This window comes from Mobula hypostoma, chromosome 25 (genome assembly GCF_963921235.1).
Source record: "Mobula hypostoma chromosome 25, sMobHyp1.1, whole genome shotgun sequence".
Lineage (NCBI taxonomy): Eukaryota > Metazoa > Chordata > Chondrichthyes > Myliobatiformes > Myliobatidae > Mobula > Mobula hypostoma.
The window spans coordinates 32,753,313-32,774,560 of NC_086121.1; the positions used below are offsets into that span (position 1 = coordinate 32,753,313).

General features: G+C 38.8%; 1 protein-coding gene across 16 annotated transcripts in view; it reads left to right on the forward strand.

Annotated features, from left to right (window-relative positions):
- Window positions 1-21,248, forward strand: part of LOC134337823 (eukaryotic translation initiation factor 4 gamma 3-like) — a 306,969-nt gene that overhangs the window by 147,645 nt on the left and 138,076 nt on the right. For 10 of the 16 annotated variants that reach the window (XM_063033097.1, XM_063033102.1, XM_063033098.1 and 7 more), the window contains 2 exons: window positions 7,596-7,688; window positions 13,242-13,274. In XM_063033097.1, coding sequence (XP_062889167.1) covers window positions 7,596-7,688; window positions 13,242-13,274 — 126 coding nt within the window. Of the gene's footprint in view, window positions 1-7,595; window positions 7,689-13,241; window positions 13,275-19,908; window positions 19,984-21,248 lie in introns of those variants that run through there. The other 6 variants (XM_063033100.1, XM_063033104.1, XM_063033107.1 and 3 more) reach the window with 2 other exon arrangements.

Consider the following 21,248-nt stretch of genomic DNA (forward strand, 5'->3'; position numbering starts at 1 on the left):
AGATTACTACCTTTATTGTCCTGTTTTTGAATCTGTACACCAGCTGCTCATTTTATCACAGCAGAATCTCTTGTCTTTGTTGTTCAGTTCCACATTGATTGTGACAGATGGATTTTTCCTCTGCCACCATAAGTTTTTTTTTGCGGCTCTGAAGAGATTTTCTTGACCCTGGCACTGGGATTCATGTTCACATCTGCAGGGAACAGTATTTATCCCCCTAATTATGCTGTCTCCTGATAGTACTACTTATTTTATACTCCCTTGAATAGCACAGTCCCTGTGGTGTAGGCAGGCTGCTCATCTTTGCTGAATTGTCTGCTCTTGTTCATTCAGGGTACAAAAATGTCATAGCTGTTGAGCAAGAGTAAGGGCTGAGGCACCTACAATGTTGCCTTCAGAACTCCATCCTGACCTTACTCATAGCTGCATTGTTCTCTATCTCTTTATTGATGGAATTCTGAAGTACTTTATCTGAGGTGTATGACTGCCTTTTAGAGCAGTAGCATTTCTCCTGTCAGGAACTCAGACAGTAGCTCACCTATTGTTTTTAATGGTCTCTGTGGTCATAATTGCCATGGATCTCAAAGGTTTTCTATCAGCTCCTATGTTATACCGATGCAGTGCGACACAATACACCAAACCAATTTATTTATAAAACTAATGAAAGGGGCAAGAACGAGTATCAAAATAAAAGGATGACTAAAAGTGGTAAAGTAATTGAATAAAGAGAGAAATTTTAAGAACACTGCATTAAGAGTTATACAGATTGCAATGTCTGTATACATTTAGAGAGCAAGTAGAATTACAGAAGGGTATAGCATGTTGGCTGTTACTGTGTCGTGGTTAGGGAAGGGGTCTAAGACAAAGCTTACTACACAGTAGACCGTAAGATGTAGAAACAGAATTAGGCCATTTGGCCGATCGAGTCTGCTCAGCAATTTGATCATAGCTGAATTTTTTTTTATCCCTCTCAACCCCCATTTTCATGCTTTCTCCCTGTAACCTTTGATGCCTTTGCTAATCAAGTACCTATCAGCCTCCACTTTAAACATGCCCAATAACTTGACTTCCACAGCCAGTTGTGGCAATGAATTCCGCAGATTCACTGCTCTCTGGGTAAAGAAATTCTTCCTCATCTCTGTTATAAAGGGATGTCATTGTGTTCTGAGGCTTTGCACTGTGATCATGACTCTCCCACTATTGGTAACATCCTCTTTTATGTCCACTTTATCTTGGGCCTTTCAATATTTGATACATTTTGTTTGGTCTTGGCAGGCGTTCTTCAGACCAAGGATCTGTTATACTCAGGCCTATATAGGGAAGACATTGGTGAATATTATGAATAGTGTACAAATATGTACACCGCTTTTTACATTGTACATCAACGATTTGGATTATGGAATAGATAGCTTTGTGGCTAAGTTTGCTGATGATATGAAGATAGGTGGAGGGGCTGGTAGTGCTGAGGAAACAGAGTCTGCAGAGAGACTTGGATAGATTGGAAGAATGGGCAAAGAAGTGGCAAATGAAATACAATGTTGAAAAGTGTATGGTTATGCACTTTGGCAGAAGAAATAAACAGGCAGACTATTATTTAAATGGGGAGAGAATTCAAAGTTCTGAGATGCAACGGGACTTGGCATTCATTTCTAGAGGAATAGAGTATAGGAGCAGGGATGTGATATTCAGGCTCTATAAGGCGCTGGTGAGACCTCACTTGGAGTACTGTGGGCAGTTTTGGTCTCCTTATTTAAGAAAGGATGTGCTGACGTTGGAGAGGGTACAGAAAAGATTCACTAAAATGATTCCGGGAATGAGAGTGTTAACATATGAGGAACGTTTGTCTGCTCTTGGACTGTATTCCTTGGAGTTTAGAAGAATGAGGGGAGACCTCATAGAAACATTTCGAATGTTGAAAGGCATGGACAGAGTGGATGTGGCAAAGTTGTTTCCCATGATGGGGGAGTCTAATACGAGAGGGCATGACTTAAGGATTGAAGGGTGCCCATTCAGAACAGAAATGCGAAGAAATTTTTTTAGTCAGAGGGTGGTGAATCTATGGAATTTGTTGCCACGGGCAGCAGTGGAAGCCAAGTCATTGGGTGTATTTAAGGTAGAGATTGATAGGTATCTGAGTAGCCAGGGCATCAAGGGTTATGGTGAGCTGGTGGGGGAGTGGGACTAAATGGGAGAATGGATCAGCTCATGATAAAATGGCGGAGCAGACTCGATGGGCTGAATGGCCGACTTCTGCTCTTTTGTCTTATGGTTTTATGTCATCATAATTAATAGAAACAAAATTAAACCAGAGATCAGTGAAGAACAGTGTGGCTTTGTCAAAGGCAAGGGAACATCAAACGCCACTTATATTCTCAGGAATATTATCGAAAGGTCAATAGGAGTACAACAAGATCTATACTTCTGTTTCATTGACTACACAAAAGCCTTTGACACAGTGAAACACCAAGTCATCATGAAAATGCTTAAAGATATTAATATCGAGGAAATGATCTAAGAATAATTAGGAATCTGTACTGACAACAAAGTGCAGCCATACAGATAGACAACGAGAGTGGTGAATCAGCCAATAAAGTGATGAGTCAGACAGGGTTGTGTTCTATCACCAGACCTGTTCTCCCTGTACAGTGAAAACATCATGAGAACCATACAAGACCTACCTGGAATAAGTATAGGAGGATACAATATCAACAACCTCTGCTATGCAGATGATACAGTACTGATAGCAAACAGTGAAGTAAATTTACAGAATATGGAGTATGGGGTGTCAGGGAGGGGTAGCACCTCTGGTGGGGGAACATGTCGCGTCCTTTTCAAGGCAGTTAGTCCACCTTTGGTCCCCACCTGGCACTCAGCTCTCACCTGTGGCTCCCTGTAGCTGTTTGCATGCGACAGCGGCCACACCCCGGGCAACGGCTTCGACAAGCCGGCTAAACCAGGTGAGGGTAGCCGACGGGTCTCAAACCCTTGGTGAAATAGGGAGTTGTCTATCCCAGCATGTGAAGACAGACTCCGGCGGATTGAGCGGACGAGACCAATGGAAGGTCCAACAGTCAAGAAGGCGGTCTCTGCAAGCGTCATGGAACGTGTAGAGCAGGACAAGACACAGAAGACGTCCTGGTCATCCACTGCACGTAGTCCCATCTCCAGCCGTCTCGACTCTGTCTTGCCACTGGATCCAGATGGGAATTGGGAAGAGAGAGTGAGGCTGACGCTGTGCAACTCTCCCTCACTTAAATCCAAATCATGCGCTGGTCTCGACACCATCTGGTGTCGAGGTCCTCATCGATGTTGACGATGGACGAACAAAACAAACAAATTTACAGAAACAAGTATCTACCATCACCACAGAGAACGAAAGACTTGGCCTAACCTTAAACAAAAAGAAAGCTGAAGTAATGGTAATAGCAAAGAAACCTGATATCCCAAACTGTAGGATCGTATTGGGAAATGAAATCCTGAAACAAGCTCACAACTTCAAGTACCTTGGATCATGGGTAACATCTGATGGCAAATGCGAAACAGACATATAAGCAAGAAATAGCAATGGCAAGAACAGCATTTACAGAAATGAGAAACATCCTAATGAACAAGAAAATAGCAATTGACATCCGCCTTAGAACTCACAGCTGCTACATTCTTCCTATATTGATCTATGGCTGAGAGTCATGGACCATCACAATGGAAAAAAGAATCAATGCAGCAGAGATGTGGTTCCTCAGAAGAATGCTATACTTATCATATACGGACAGGATAACCAACGAAGAAGTTCTACAGAGAACGAAAACAGTGTACATTACTTTAAAAAATCAGAAAACAGCAATCAAAATTCTTTGGACACATCATGCGAAGAGAGACGTTAGAACATTTAGTTACAACTGGAAAGTTGGAAGGAAAAAGAAGCAGAGGCAGACAGAGAATAAAAATGATAGATGGAATAACATCATGGTTAAAAACAGGGGAGGTAACAGCTACAATTCGGAGGATCAGGGACCGTGATGGATGGAGAGACATGATCGCCCATGCCGAATGGCAAGGCACCTTAATAATAATATATAATTAATAGTCACCCGGTATATATTCTGCTTTTATCAAAGGAATGTATTAAAGAACATCTGGTACCAGACTTAATCAGAGTTAATTGTGCAGTAGAACAGACAGAAAGAAATGACCAGTGGAATTGGTCAAGTTTGTATTAATTTCAAGAAACTGGTTGATTATCAAGCAAGGTAGATTTTGTGATGTATATTTCAAGATGGTTAAATTATGGCTGTACACAACACAGAAAGAAAATACTAGCCATGCAAATATTGTTAAGTAAAAAGTAAGTTGGATTATACAGCAAGGCTGCCAGCAGAGTAAATGATAAAATTAGTACAGTGGATTCCAGTTAATTGGGACACATCAGAACCAGTACATTTTGGCATAATTAAGCTGCCATAATTAGCCAAAGTTTCATGGAAATAGTTTTTTAAAAAGTATGAAAAAAGACTGACTACTGTTTAACTGTGTAGCAAATTACGTATTTAAATGAAATACAGAACGTATTAGTATACTACCAATGCTGCTACAGTATTATAAAACAGTGTATTAGTTGCTATTGATTGAGGAATTCATATCTAGTGTATGCTGCCATGTATGAGATGTCCGGGAAGGGGTAGGCACCTCTGGTCAAGGGGCTTGTCATATTCATTCAGGGGCAGCTTGCTCACCTTTGGTCTCCACCTTTCAGCTCTCACTTGTGGCTCCAAGTAGCTGTTGGTATGTGACAGCAGCCACACCCTGGTACAGTGCTTCGAAAGTTGGGTTAAGCCAGGTGAGGGTAGCCAGCAGGCTTCACACCCTGATGAAATAGAGACATGCCTATCCTGGCATGTGAAGTCAGCTCCGGCAGACTGCAGTTGAGGTCAACAGTGAGATCCAATGGCCAAGACGGTGGTTCTGCTACCAAGAAGAGTGAAGGCATAATAAGCGACAGAGGTAGTCATGATTATCCACTGTTACAAGCCATGGACCCTGGCTTCTGAACTCGAGGGAGTGGAATTGTCCCAGTTTAAAAACTCTCCTGCTCAGATTCACTGTTGTTGCCAGATATAATGGACAACCAACATGCTGTTGTGTTCTTTTGATTGACTGCAAATGAACAAAGTTAGCACAGACAGCTACTGCAGATAACGGATTGCCTTCATACAAGGGATAATTGCATTCTCCAAATCTTAATTTTCATTGTAATACTCAAGATGATTATCGATACCTTTGAATTCTTCATAATACCTAACTTGTTGAAGTAGTGAAATCGTTTCATTTTTCCACCTGGCTGTTTCTGGCATCTCTAAAACCCGAATACTTGAAACTGCAGCGATCAGAACAACTCTAAATGGTATTGCTGCTTATTTCTCATCGACTATCAGTGACAGAAATCACTGTATTTGAAAACAAACACGCTCTAAGTATAGTGTAGTGTCTGATGGCCACTCGGGATCATGTGACTGACGCTAGTTAGATTATGAGAACACTCAGTCCTTTTTTTTTATTGTCATTTAGAAATGCATACATGCATTAAGAAATGATACAATGTTTCTCCGGAGTGATATCACAGAAAACAGGACAAACCAAAGACTAACACTGACAGAACCACGTAATTATAACATATAGTTACAGCAGTGCAAAGCAATACCATAATTTGATGAAGAACAAACCATGGGCATGGTAAATAAAGTCTCAAAAGTCCCCAAGTCGATCGACTCCCGAGTCCCCGATAGCAGGCTGCAAAAGGGAGAAACTCCCTGCCATAAACCTCCAGGCACTGTCAACTTGCTGATGCCTTGGAAGCAGCTGGCCACAGCCGACACTGAGTCCATCCGTCTGAAAACGTCGAGCTTCCTACCAGCCTCTACGATACAGCCTCCCGAGTGCCTTCGACCTCGCCCCGGCCGCTGAAACACACAAAACTGAGGATATCAGAGCCTTCTGCTCCGGAGATTCTGGTTACCACACAGTAGCAGCAGCAGCGAAGCGGGCATTTCAGAAGTTTTCCAGATGTTCCTCCGTGCTCTCACGTCTGTCTCCATCAAATCAGAATTGTGCACGGTACCCTACTTGACAGATAACAGACATCACCACCGAAGTGGCTGCGCGCGCTGCCATCACGCCGCCATCTTCTCCTCCTCAGTTAGAAACTGTTCAGCAGTAGTCTCCTGTCCAGCATAGTATTACAAATAAATGAGGGGATTCCCAGTTATTTTCCTGATTAGTTTTTGTTCTTTAAGGGTTAACCGAAATATGCAGTTATCCCAATTAACTGGAATCCACTGTATTTCAAGTTCAGGTCCATTGCTATATTCATCCCAATTATTGACCTGTTTAAGATTGTAACATTTTGCATATTTCATGATAATTTGTTTGTAAGCTGTGATCTAACTCAATCACATATTCTCATTCATCCTCTCCCCTCCCCCCTTCTCCCCCACCACAATTATTTGTAAATGTACAGTGTCACCAACTAAAACACAAGACAGATTGCCCTTGGAGCATGTTAATATTGACATGTAAACATAGTGAATATTCCTATTGAATTTTTGATGTAGCTGAGGGGTCTTAAATGATCCAGAAGCAAGTGAGAAACTGATGGTTGAAATAATAATAACAAGAGGTTCTGCAGCTGCTGGAAATCTTGAACAATACACGCAAAATGCTGGAGGAACTCAGCAGGCCAGGCTATGGGGAGGAATAAACAGTTGACACGTCATCGGAACTGGAAAAGGAGAAGGGGAAGAAGGCAGAATGAGGAGATGGGAGACGGATTACATGCTGGCAGATGATATGTGAAAGTAGTTTTTAAAAAAAAATAAATTCCAGGGATTTTGTCCCTTTCTTCTCCATGTCAATGAATTCCTACTGCTGCTATTCTCATTGAATTAGTTTAACTTCTAGATGCTTTTGAGTGCTGCATCTTCTTCTCTTTTATGTGTTCATTAGGTAATTTATTTCAGTATTCAGTGGATCTTCATTCGGGGGTACTTCAAAAACCCAGGATATCAGCAGTTTCTGAGATACTCATACCACCCATCTGGCACCAGCAAGCATTCCACAGTCAGTCACTTGGAACTCAATTTTTCCTTACCTTATGTTTGGTCTGAATTTCTTGACCATGAATGCTTGCTTTTATGCACTGAGTTGCTGCCACATGATTGGCCAATTAGATATTTGCATTAATGAGCAGCTGTATCTAATAAAGTGGCCACTGAGTGTATATTGATTGTGATATCAGACGAGATTGTATTGTTCTGGTAGATCTGTGGTGTTTGAAATATTTCTTTCTGGTTGCTGTGCTGAAGATCAATTTTTTTCAAAAATAGTATACTATTGAACATGCGACTTACCACTTTCAAAAGAAGCTTTTCACCTTGAGTGCTACAGTTGCATTATTTGCTAAAACAGGGTAAATATCCATACTCAATCCATTCAAGCTGTCAATGTTACCTGAATGTACTAAGATCCTTTTGATCTGTTTAATATTTCCAGACAGTTGCGGACCCATTTGTGTTTTTAATCTAGCCATGGTTCTTTTTATGCAGGCAGCCTTCCAGTCTGGACAGAATGCAGCTCCTCCTCCGCTTGTGTATTCCCAAAATCCACAGACAATGACTACACAACCACAGACAAGACAGGTAAGCTGTCTTTGTGAAATTGCCATGCAGCATTTTGATTTCATTCACATTTATTATTCTAGTGTTAAAAGGCATGCTTTTGGTGTAATGTATTTTATTTGAGTGCTTTCCACAACAGAATAATGCCTGTCAGTCAATGATAACTTCAAATCAAATTTAAAACAGGAAGTGCTAGTAATACTCAACAGGTCAGCCTACTTCTCTGGGGAAGAGAACAAGTTAACATTTCAGATTCAGCACTAAGGAAAGGCAGGAACATCTCTGTCATGATCATTCACAACACTGCAATTTCATGGACAGATTCTGTTCTGATTGAATCTACAAGTTTGCAGATGATGCCACTGTAGTAGGCCATTTCTAATGAAGAATTGGAGTACAGGAAGGAGATAGCCTAGTGACATGTTGTCATAACAGCAACATTTCCCTTAATGTCAGCAAGACAAAGAGCTGGCCATTGACCTCAGGAATGGGTGCGGTGCACATGCACCAGTTTACATCAATAGACTGTCCTGGTTCAATCATGTTGATGTCACACCAAGAAAGTTCACCTATTTTTTTTCTTCAGAAGGCTAAAAAAATTTGACATGTCCCCTTTGACCCTCATCAATTTTTATCGATGCACCATAAAAAGCATCCTATCCAGATACATCATGGCTTGGAATCGCTGTTGCAGGCGGGGTGGCGTGGCATGTAGCAATTAGCTGTCACACTGTTACTACGCCAGTGACCTGGGCTCATTTCCTGCTGCTTGTTCTAAGGTGTTTATTTTCTCTCTGTGACCATATGGGTTTCCTCCAGGTACTCCAGTTTCCTCACACGTTCCAAAGATGTATGGATTAGTAGGTTTAGGTTAATTGGTCATGTGCATGTAATTGGGTGGTATAGGCTCACTGGGCCGAAGGGCCTGCTACTGTACTGTAAAGTAAAGTAAGGCATCCATTAGTCTTGCGAAACCATGGATCTGTGCCTGCAAGTCTCCCCTCTCCACGACACCAATGTTGTCCAAGGGAAGGGCATTAGGACCCATACAGCTTGGCACCAGTGTCGTCGCAGAGCAATGTGTGATTAAGTGCCTTACTCAAGGACACAACATGTTCCCTCGGCTGGGGCTTGAACTCACGACCTTCAGGTAGCTAGTCCAATGCCTTAACCACTTGGCCACATGCCCACACTGCATCTCTCTCTAAACAAAAAATTAAAAAGCAGCTCAACAGAACACAAAAACTAACCTACCCTCCAGACACCCTTATCTAAACCTCCCACTGCCTTAGTAAAGCTACCAGCATAATCAAAGATCCCACTCTCCTTGGACATTCTCTCTTCCTCCTCTTTGCCTCCCCTCCCATTGAGCAGAAGATACAAAAGCTTGAAAAGCACATAACACCAGGCTCAAGGACAGTTTCCATCCTGTTGCTATAAAACTATTGAATGGTTCCCTAGTACGATACAATGATCTCTTGAACTCACTTTCTACGTCGTTGTGACCTTGTACCTTATGTTGTACCTGCACTGCATTTCTCTGTACAGGAACACATTATTCTGCATTTTGTTATTGTTTTACCTTGTACCACTTCAATGCATTGTTGTGATGGATTGAACTGTATAGACGGTATGCAAGTCAAGTTTTTTTCCACTGTATCTTGGTACATGTGATAATAATAAACCAATCTAGCTTTTGCTATGGTAGGAGAGAAAAGGGGCTTGCTAAGTGGTAGGAGGAGTTGGGATGTCTGATATTGTGAAGCTGGGATGACTTGATGACCATGACAACAATCCTGTAAGCAAGATTATTTGGTCAATAGTGAATAGGTGAGTCAGAGTGTAGGTGTAGGAGTTGTGAATGCAGAGCGGGATGACATGTTTAGAACAAGAGTTTCCCTGGTCCGCATGTTCCATTCTACCAGTCTCCAAATTCAACAGATCATTCTCCACAATTTCTGCTACCTTCAAGAAGACTCCTCCACTAGACACATCTTCTCTCTTTTCCTTTCAGCATTTTGCAGGGCCTGTTGCATTTGCAACTCTTGGTCCACTCTTCTATTCCTACCTATCGCCTGCATTCATGGTACTTTACCATGCAATCGCAAGGATGCAGCACTGTCCTTCACTTTTTCCCTTTCCTCCAACCAGTTTTTACAGATGAAGCTGCAATTCACTCACACTTCTACTAACCTAGTGTATTACATTTGGTTTTCACAATGTGGTCTCCTTTACATTGGAGAAAGCAAATGCAGTTTGTATGACCACTTTATGGAGTATCAATGTTCAGCTCTTGGGCAACGCTGACTTTCCTATTGCCTGTCACTTTAATCCAATTCTGATCTATTGCTCAGTGGTCTTCAGCATAACGTAGCCCATCGCAAGCTTAAGAAACACATCTGTCCAGGCAATCATCTGGACTTGTTATTGAATTCTACAACTTCAGGCAACTTGACTTTTCTGTCTGTATCTGTCATTCATCTGTGACGTTTACTTTATTTCCCTTGTTTAGAAGCCAGCCTGTCCTGTTGGCCATATCTTCCTGTTCTAAATTTTGCATCTCCTGCATTCTCTTGATGATCCTTTGTCCAATTTCTCATTCTCTCACTGCTCCCTTTCACTCATTGATCAGATAATCTGGTTTGCATTTTATTCATACCCCCAGTTTTACCGTAAGAGAAACACCCTTCCCCCTTTCATCCCTGCAGCTAACAAGCTTCTTCTATCTCCTTTCTAATTCTGACGAAGTGTCTTTGACCTCCGTTTATTTCCACACAGATGTGGCCTGATCTCCGAGGTACTTCCAGTATTTTCTGTTTAAAACAGATTTCTAGCATCAGCAGAATTTTTAAACTTCTGTTTAAATGTTAACAGGTAGATATTTTAATAGAAGTAGTTTAGAATATTTGAAAGGAAATTGGTCCGGGTCAGCCAAGATCAGTCAGTGGTGTTAATGTCTCATGACTTAAATTTTCATGGAAGATACACTAATCTGTTAAACAACTTAAGAGTTACTGACTTGAGAGTAATTTCTCTTGGATATTCATTTATTCACGTGATTATGTGTCTAAATAATGCTTATTTTTATCTTTTATTGTTACTGAAGTACTTGTGTTTATTTGACTCAACTTAAAATAACTATTGGACATAATTATGAGCAATGATACACTTTTGCTGACAAAACTGAGCTAATCCTTGTCTGTCTTAATTAACAAAGATTCACATTTAGTGGTCATTATTATTTTTCATATTAGTGAACACTAAATTATTAGTTGTCATAGATTCTTCAATAAATTTTTGTTTCTAGTGTGTTGTAAAATGTTCATTATCTTGAAAAAAGCCTTTCCTTATCTAAGATCTCATGGCCCAAAGAAATCTGGCTTGGTGGCATTTTCTTTCTGTACCAAAACTACATCTTATGCCAAAAATACAACGTGAGTTGTCAAGTTTTTCTGTCTCCTTTTTCTGACTTGTTTTTGTGGAACTCTAATGACATCTTGGCTTCAAAGTCTGTATAACACCCACTTAAGTTTGATATGGAATTTGATATATGCTGAAGTCTCTTCCTGTATGATGACTTGTATCTTGTAATAGATTTGCTCACTTCGAGAAGTTGTTACTTCTCTCTTCAATGAACTGTGGCATTATTGTTCAACAAAGAGTCATTGGGACTTATTTTTCTTCAGATTTGAGTTCAAGCAATACCTTGCTCCACTACTACTACGATTGATTACAAAATAGTTTTAAACTTTTCCCTCTATTTCCCTGTCAGCTCTCTTTGGATTTCCTTTCTCCTGACACCCAGGTCCTGTACGATGTTGTCATGGCATAATTCTTGTGGGCATTAGCAGCTGCTCTTTTTCTCCATCTGTTCTTTTTATACTTGCCCCATCAAAAGAAGTTATTATCTGTCAAGTAAATAACCTGGTTTTCATCCATCCACCATTACCATTTACTCCATTCCCCTAAACTAGAAAAACGTATAAACTCTCTTGAATCTTTTTTGACTTTTCACCGAGCCTCAAGCACAGTAAGAAGAAAATATAGCTGGGGTTAGTAGATAGTGAATTAAAAAAAAACTACAATGTTCTTCCTTGTTGTCCATGATATGATTCATCCTTCATGCTTCTCCAATGATTCCTTTCAGAACTTATTGTTGATCACCCTTTCATATCGCAGTATACCTAAAATTATTACAATAGAGTTTTTTCCTATCCTGTCAGTTTGATTCCATCTTTTGCTGTTATCTATTGTGAGAGCTTCAGGGTTTTACAAGTTTGCATGCAAGAGTTGGTTTGAGCTCCTTTTTTGTGTAAGTCCAGTAATACTGGACTGCTTGTATTTCAGCAAGCCAGAACTTCTATCCCATTCACACATACAGTTAATATTGTCCTTGCATTCTGTTGTTGGACCACTGCTCTGCATTCAGTTGGTGTTTTATTATTTTGTACTTTATTGCTCTGGATATACATGCCATATTTCTGTAGTGGTTCATCCATGTATTAACTAAAAACATCTTAGACCTAGAGTTCTGGGCCTTGGGTTTGTGCGAAGTAAGAGAAAGTTGTTGAATTACCTATTTATTAAATTTGACAAAGCATTTCTGTCAAAACAAATTCCTGTTGCATATTGCTTAAAGGAATAAATCAGACCTTGCAAAAGAAGCAGAACTAACATTTGTAAGAAGTACAGCTTTCAGCATTTTCGAGTTAAAATTGTCACTCCTCCTCTTCCAAGATTATCACTTCATGTACAGCTTGTTCAATGAGTTCATGTTATTGCCACTCCAGAGCTGATTACCTTGGATATTTTTGCCTTGTGCTCCATTCATAAACATTGTTAAAATAAATCATTGATTTCTGTATAATGACACCTTGATAATGTTTGTAATGAACAATTCAATCTAATCTTCTTCTCCTCTGCAATTGCTACATATCTGTCTATGATGTCTTCTCCTGAGTGTGCCTGTGTTCCATTGCCCAGCTGGTTTGGGCAATCCTAGACTGAGCTCTGCTTTGACCTGTGTGATTGCAGCCAATGCATCTTCAGTCGTGCTTTTACTTCTTGATCCTGCATTTTGAAGGATTTACCCTCCTTATGTTATTCCTATACTTCACTCGTGTGGCAATATTATCATGTATCATTGATCTCAAATGGATTCATTAACATATATCACATCTGAGTTTAATAACTTTTTCTTTTTAAATGTAAATTTTGCATACATTAACATTTTTTATTGTCATTACTAATTTGGGATTCCTAGAAAATTGCAATTTTTGCATGATTATTTCTGAGACCTTGTCCAGTATAAAATCTGAGGCAATAAGGTATTGAACACATATTTAGTTCAATTTAGCAGAAAATTTTATTTACTTACGATGGAAATGCTGCCTTTTAATTCTGATTTGTGGAAAGCTTTGATTTTCTTTTAAAGCTAATATGTGTTTAGTGACATCAAGTACTGGTATATCAGAACTATGGTTTAATGCTTGTGCTTTTGAGTTTTCCAGTCTGTCCTTGCGTTCTTGCTGACTCTGTGTGCCTTTCCCTTGTGTATTTCTTACTTCTCTTCAGTTCGCAGCAGGGCCCCGGGCAGCCCACCACCAGGTATTTACTCCATTCACTTCATACATCTCAATTTTTGCCAAGAGAAAAAATTAGCCTTAATGAGTAGTTCTCACTTTATTGATCAAACAATGCACTTACTAAATGCAGAACAATCAGAAATGACAACTAGTCACCAAATATTGTTGAAATTTGGTTTGGGTATCTGATCTCAACCAACAAAATCTGTGTTCAAAATGGTCTGCATGCAAGACTCCTTTAGATCACCAAATAGTTATTTAGTTAGTTAACTGCTAATGCTGGAAAATTTCTAGCTTCATTTTCACCATTTTCATTCCGTTAGGGAGCAGATGTGTTGTCATTCATTTGTGATTAAAAATAAAATTAATTGATAGGACTTGTCAAAGATTCATTTGTTAGATAACATGTGAATAAATCCTCTGGCTCACATTGCTGAAGGAAATTGTTGAACTGTTAGCCCTAACTTTATGTCATGTAGACTTAGGGAATGTAGATTTAGGGTTGCTGACTGAAGAACAGAAATTTTAAATGTTAGATCATTGTTCTGGAAATGAATGAGCCAAGTAACTCCACATAGGTCAATTTACCTGAGGTGGAAGGGAAAATTCTACAAAGATTTAGCGATAGAACTGGCAGTTGCTTGGGTAAGTAGAGACTGATTAGAAAAAGTTTGCATGGGTTTGTTTAAAAAATCATGTCTATTTAATTTCATTGAGTTTTTAAATGAAATATTGAGGAGAAATCAATCTCTCCTTAGCTTGCATTAGAATTGGTTACTTATAATTATTCACTTTGCTCAGTGTAAAATACCATTCCTTTTTGCCTCATCTAGAAATGTCAGCATTACACCTCAATTAAATCTCTGGCTTTCTTTGTAGACTGTATTAATCAATAGTTTGGTGCTACTGCTTAGTTCCTTTTATGTAGCAACTAGTACTCCGGCTGCGGTGTAACTAATACCTGGCATGATCAGCTTGCACAACTTCTGTTTTTTTCTCAGAGTAATTCCACTGTCCCAGGAATATAAAGTCTTTGTTTTTGCATCATCACTTCAATGATGCATTTGTGTGTGCTCTCCTTTTTCAGCAGTTGGTATGACAAGCCACCAATAGAAATCTTCCAGTTACTTATTTCAATTGCCTTCATTGCAATTTTCTTCCCAGCTCCCTGTTTAGTATTTGCAGGACCTCATCTTTCTTTGCAACATTAATCTTGATGTAGATCACTACTTCTGCCACTTCATTGTCTCCTAGCAGAATGTTCTTTTGCCTTTTGCTGATGTCTTTGACTCGGCACCTGAGACGGTATCAAGAATTCTCAGTCATTTTCAAGCAGCAAACAGTTGTTTCTTATGTTGAAAATAGTATTTAAACTACATCTTTTTTAGCCAACTTTATGAGATACTATTTTTGGAAATTTTTAAACATTTTCATTTTCACATTCTACTACAGGGCTGCTGGGCGGACAAACAAGCTGCTGTCTATCTCCCTATCCATCAAAGCATAATTGTAGGTACATTTTCCCCAAAATCAAAACAAAGTGCATATTTTCTTTGAATCCTGATCTTTTCCAGATAAAACCATTAAACTGAACTTGTCCACAAGTATCATCACCTTCTCCCTTAATCCCTTTCTGTCTCTGCTGATCACTTAATTTTTTCCCCATATCAATTCATATTTAGTTGAAAAACAGATCTTCTCATTGAGTATTGGGCAGATAGTTAAGGTAGCTTGAAGTTACTGAAAGAGGTAAAGCCATGTTTTGACTGTAGTTGTGGAGATTGGTTTCTTTATCATATTTAAAAGCATTCCAGTAAAAAAGAGAAATTAGGAGAGCAAAGAGGGGCCAAAAATGTCACAGGCATATTTAATTTTTAAAAAATCCCAAAGCATCTTACTTATATTGAATGTGTGAAACATTTCAGTTATGAGGAGAGACTAGATTGGTTAGATTTGTTTTTCATGAAATGGAAGGGGCTGAGAGTGAAGCTGATAATGGTATATACTAAATTATGAGGGGTTTAGATAGCAATTTTTCTCCATAGCAGAAATATCTAAGACTAGAGGGCATAGATTTGAGTGAGCTTGATAGGGGATCTGAGGAAGAACTTTACCCAGTGGGAGGTTGGCATATGAACACACTGAGTAAGTATTGGAGGCAGCTACTCTTGCAACATTTGATGAACGCTTGAATTGTCATGCCTTTAAATGACAATATTAAAACATAGAAGACTATTGCATATACCAACCACTGGTAAATGGTATCTGCATTGTCAGCATGGATATGCTTATGTCCCGTTCTATGCTTGATTCTGTGATCTGATTATTTTTCTTGTCAAAATGGAAGATTTTACATTTTCTCATTATACTCTATTTTCTAAATTTTTGCCCACTCAGTCGACATTTGTCTATTTGTAGCCTCTGTCCTCTTCACAGTTTACTTTCTTACCTCTCTTTCTATCATCAGCAGATCTAACAAACATGTCTTCTGTGTCTTCATCCATGAAAGTACCAAAAGTATTGGTGCTAAATGTATATGAATTGTAAAAAGTTAAAGCCCCAAAATGATTCTTCAGGCAGACCATTCATTGTGTCATGTCAACCTGAAGGAAAAAAAACTTAATCTCACTAAGAACGTGCATGCACGCGCGCGCGCACACACACTCACTTTATGTGCATTGATATGTTTGGTGCTCAACCATGTGCTTTTTGTTCCTCAAACAGCAATTGATGCAGGCCTTATGAGCTGCTCTTGAGATTTAAGTATAGTGCATTTGTCTGTTTCCCGTTCCCAAAATTTTGCTGACTTTGAACAATTGGCTTATTAATAGCACATTTACTGAGCTAGGGAAAAACTGGGGAAGTTTGCATGAATTTTGGGTAAGATGCTGTCAAATTTGTTGGACTATCATATGATCAAGAAGATTAAAGAAAAAGAAGATGGAGGATAAAGTAGTATTTTACAAGAATGTTAGCATAAGGGATTGGATTTTCAGAACGTTAATAATCACACATTTGTAGGCAATGTGAACAATGCTTGACGGGGAAGAAGTGATAAAATCCGCCAACATTATGTGGCCAGGGTGGCAAACTGGATAGTCAGCAGTGCAATATATAGGAAGAGGTGGGCCTTGTGGAAATGATGGTTTTGTAGAGTGTGGCTATACAGAATCGAGAGCAAGGTCAGTGGATGTGGATGTTGGAAGTTGAGTGCAGAGACAGAAGGGGAAGCAAAGAAAATAGCTTTAGTTATTTTTAGTGTATTTGGAAGGGAGCTGGAAAATTAGGACTTTAAAAAGAGATGATTGGTAGAACAAGGTGAGATATTCAGAGGAAGAGAAAGAACAGGACAGCTTGGGAATGATCAAAAGCTGAGAGCCACACCATAAATGCTATGGTGTGCATAGAACAAGTGGTGGAAAGAAAGGCAGGAAAGAGGACTTCCAGTAGAGTAAACTGACACCACTCATTGGGTCGATTTTAGTTTTTCTTCTTTTGGCCATTCTTTTATTTTTAAAGCACACAAAATATTTAATTTTTTGTTGTATTTTTCTCTTTCAGTTGACTGTTGCAATTTTACAATTGTACATCTCATGTAATTTTCAAACAAAACCTTAGGATTTGAACATTGAAATGAGCAGAATTGCAAGCTGAAATTTTTTGCACACTCTAAACAACGTTATTGCAAATAAACTGGGAAAACGTTGCAAAGTGTGGATGTTTAGAAGAAAAGGAATATATATATATATAAAATAAGAAAGCACTGGAATCACTCAACAGGCCAGGCAGCATCCTTTGTGCACTTGAGAAATGGTTAATGTTGTAGGGCAATCACCTTCAATGGAATTTTTAATTAGTTTTAACATTTGTTGGACACCAAGTGCTAAGAAAAGTCTCCTGACAAGATTTTGATTTCAGTGCTGTATAATCTTCAAATTTACCACCAGCTATAGTAAAGTAACATTTATCTTAATGAAAGCTGGCAGATTTGACTTTGTTGATTTGATTCAGCTAGTGCATCCTAACATGTTTTCTGACTTCCTAAATAATATGGTGAGAGATATTTTGAGATTTTTATGTAATTGATTCAAGATAACCTTTGTAAACAATGAAATTATTCCAAATTTTTAAAAGTAGTACTTGGCTTAGTTAGATTACAGTCTATTTCAACTATAGACTCTTAAGGCATGTAATAGTTCATTTGTTCGATCTATTTTTGGAACTACATTTTAAGGCTAATAAAGAGGTGATGGTGATCTTCTGTGGTTTTACCTTTTTCAACTGTCAGTTATTTTTTTCCCATTTTCAATTGTGCAATGTAAATCCTATTTTGAATTGTGTGGGACAATTAGGATTGGTTGCATGATTTGGGGAATCAACATTTCCTTTAAATCTTCATGCTGGTGCTTTTTAAAAGATGTCTAGGATAAACGAATAAAATGTGTCATGGGCAAAGACTATAACAAATATCTCCATTGATTGGATAGCTATCATAAGGTTGTCTTGATGCCAATCATTTCTTGTGGTTTGGCTAAGTAGGCAGAATGGGGCTGCAGAGGTGTTATTCAATTGTGAAACTGATGATGATTGAGTAAAGAAACAAGATTTAAACATGCTATGAAAACTATTAACAAGTTTTATCAGGAGTTTTAGTTTTTAGCAGAATCCTTTGATAACCCATGGAGAGGGAGGAATGTTAGTAATATTGGGAATACCACTACTTCATTATAGCCCTATGATTTCTCTTTCCAACAGGTATTTTTACCAATTACTTTTCTTTAGTTTAAAAATTGCTTGTTTTAAGATATTGATTGAAATTTGCTTACCTGTGATTGATATGAGCTGAAGCCAGAAGTTTCTAAAGATTTATTACAGAGATGCAGTATACTTGGTAAATTCACCCAGGGTGTAGGAGGGGGTATTCTCTCCTATGCTTAAGTGTGCCTAGCTGATTGGGATGTGTAAAGTTGATAGGAGCTCCAACTCCTTAAGCAGAACTAATTGCATGCCCTAATGGCATCCATGGAGACAGCAGATGTTAAAAATTCAGTTGTATTTATATTAAAAGTTGGTGGGTAATGATGTTATTGGACCTAGCATTTAAATACACACTGTCCCCACGTAATCCAGGTTCCGTTTTCACAGACATAGGTCAGAAAGTACACAAATATCACTCAATATGATGTATATGCTTCCACGGTGTATTAATGAATAGCATCAAAAACATGTAAGACTATAAGAAAGAACAACTACTAAAAGTGAAGAGAGAAGGGAGAGCTGTGTGCAGACTGAACTTATGTATGTATGTCTGACTTCTTGAATTTATTAATATGGTAGACTACTCATATGCAGGGAGGTTCATAAATCAGGCGTTCTTGACCAAGGGACAGCTTATAGACAAGAAAAGTATTAATTCTTACATATGAATGGCTACTTGGGCTAGGTACATAAGAGGCTCCATGTGCTAGGGGGAGGGGGAGAAGACTTTGTAATGAACCTTTAGCATGAATTCCATTAAAATAATGATATTTTGATATCCATAATATAACTTGCTAAAATTTGTTCATAGTTCCTTTGCTTAATTGTTTCATTTTATCATTTTGTGATGAAGTATCTCAGCTACAGCCATGTGTCAAGCACTTGGACATTTCAAATTCAAATTTCACCTAAATTTGAAATCGGTTTTTGTACTCACATTTGATGACATGAGCATTGCCAAGAATCTCTGTTTAATACTGTCCAGAATTGGGAGGAGTTGGAGTGGTCTCAACAGTCTTAATAAAACTAACTGGTCCAATTACTGCCATAGTAGCTGCAAGAGCAAAATTAGGGGTCCCATGGCAAAAGATTCAACTCCTCCTACCCCAAAGCCTTTCTGCCACTGGCAAGGCACTATATGAGTGTCCTTAAATCACCTCCACTGAATGAATGAATGAGCTACAATGCCCATATGTTGATAGCATCCAGGCAAAGCAGTGTGCTTCATTGGTACCAAAACACACCTAGCACTTAAGTATTCACTCCCTCCACCTATCATTCATTGGCTGCAGATCATACCAGCTGCATAACACATGCTATTATTTAGCAAGGTTACTTTGATATCACCCACACCTTGACCTTAAATGCAATGAAGAATAGAGGCAGTATGCACATTGGATTACCAATATTTCCAAGTTCTTTTACAAGCCTCAGGCTTTGACAATGTATTCCTGTTCCTTTATTATCACAAAGTACAAATGCTAGAGCTGCTTCTCAATTGAATTGTGGGTGTATCTTTACCCAAAAGTCAGTGTTTGCTCAAGGCAAGCTCAATGCCATCTTTCTGAGGGCAATTAGTGATGGAGGATAAATGCCAGCATCTTACAAATGATTATTTAACATCTCAGGTATGCCCCAACCACAGAATGGTGGGGAGGGGGAAGAATATTTTGATGGCAAAAATATTATGCAGTGAAGTTCATGATACCACTACTTATATCACTACGAATGAGATCGTCCATGATTGCTGTTAGCACACCAATCCAAAGATCTGTGTGTAGTTCCCTCATTCGATCCTAATCATTAAATTTCAGATGTTAATGTTTTCATAGTACTAGTTCTGTAGCTATCCTAGTGTACTGACATTTTTCAACAGGTACATTCGGTTTTCAAAAATTGGCTAAGCCCATAAGATGCTCCACAGGAACTTAATAGACATTGCTAGCACAGAACAGTTGAAAAATAAATGGAAGGTCAGTATTGCCTTTTTCAAATGGAATGTTGCCTAAAGAATGGAGTTACGCATGTGTATTGTATGTTTTGAGTATCACTTCGATTTAAGAAAAGTGTCTTGCATATTTATCAAGTACATCCATTGTAGCGGTAAATCCATTCTAGATGTCAGAATAATTTAAATTTGTCAGAAGACGGGATATTGTAGATTGTATTTGTGTGACACTGAGATGTAATTATAACTATTTTACAGCCTCTCCCTCCCTGCTGTTACTTTAAACAGATACAGTTCTTGCATATTATTTTATGCAGATTAAGTTCCTTAGCATTTCTCTATATACATATGCTTTATTTTCTATACTACACAACATACTCCAATTTTATTTGCTGAGCGTTTAATCTCTCAGTAAGAGTCATTAAAAATGCTGCTTTCCTTGGAATATCATAGATTAAACAACTTGGAAACAGACTGTTTGGCCCATCAAGCACTCATCTGCACCTTCTTGTTAACTTCCCCAGATTCTACCATTTGCCCCAGCACACTAGTGGCAATTTACAGTGGCTAATTAACGACCAGCCTGCATGTCTCTGTGATGAGGTAATCAGAGCACCTTGCTACATCAAGAACATGTAAACTCCCACATGCAGCACCAGAACTCAGGATTGAACCTAGATCACTGGAACTGAGAGACAGCAACTCTATGACCTATGCTACTGCTACTACCCTGTCGTCCATTTTCCTTCTGTAGTACAGATAGTTTGTCAACAAAGACTTTTTTTTGTTTCAATACCATCTTTCCAGTGTTCTTCTGTCTGCTTTTGGGCAGAATTGGGAGATGTTCAGCCATTCAGAAGGTGTTAGAAACTGGAACTCCAGATATAATCCAACTTCTTTCAACTCAAATGCAGCAATTATACAGTTTTCTGCCTTTGGGTTTCTTCAAGGTTTATGCATTGCATAGTTAAACCTGTTGTCGGTATTCAAGTAATTTACTGTGGTGCTGAAATTTTGCTGTGGAGAGACACTAACAGATGTGGAGCCATCTCCCCTTGTGATGATGAAGTTGGCATGGATCATGGACAAGTGTTCATTACATTTGTCATCTGGATTCTGAGCAGATGCTTTTTGCTCATTCATGCTGATAACCCATGATTTTTGTTCTGAGGAACCTAACACTGGGGCAAATTAACCGCATTCAGTGTAATGGCAATTTTTATCACATCTCTCTAGAAATGCTTCTGAACAATATGACAGTGTAAAGAAAGAAGGACACTTAAAAATAAA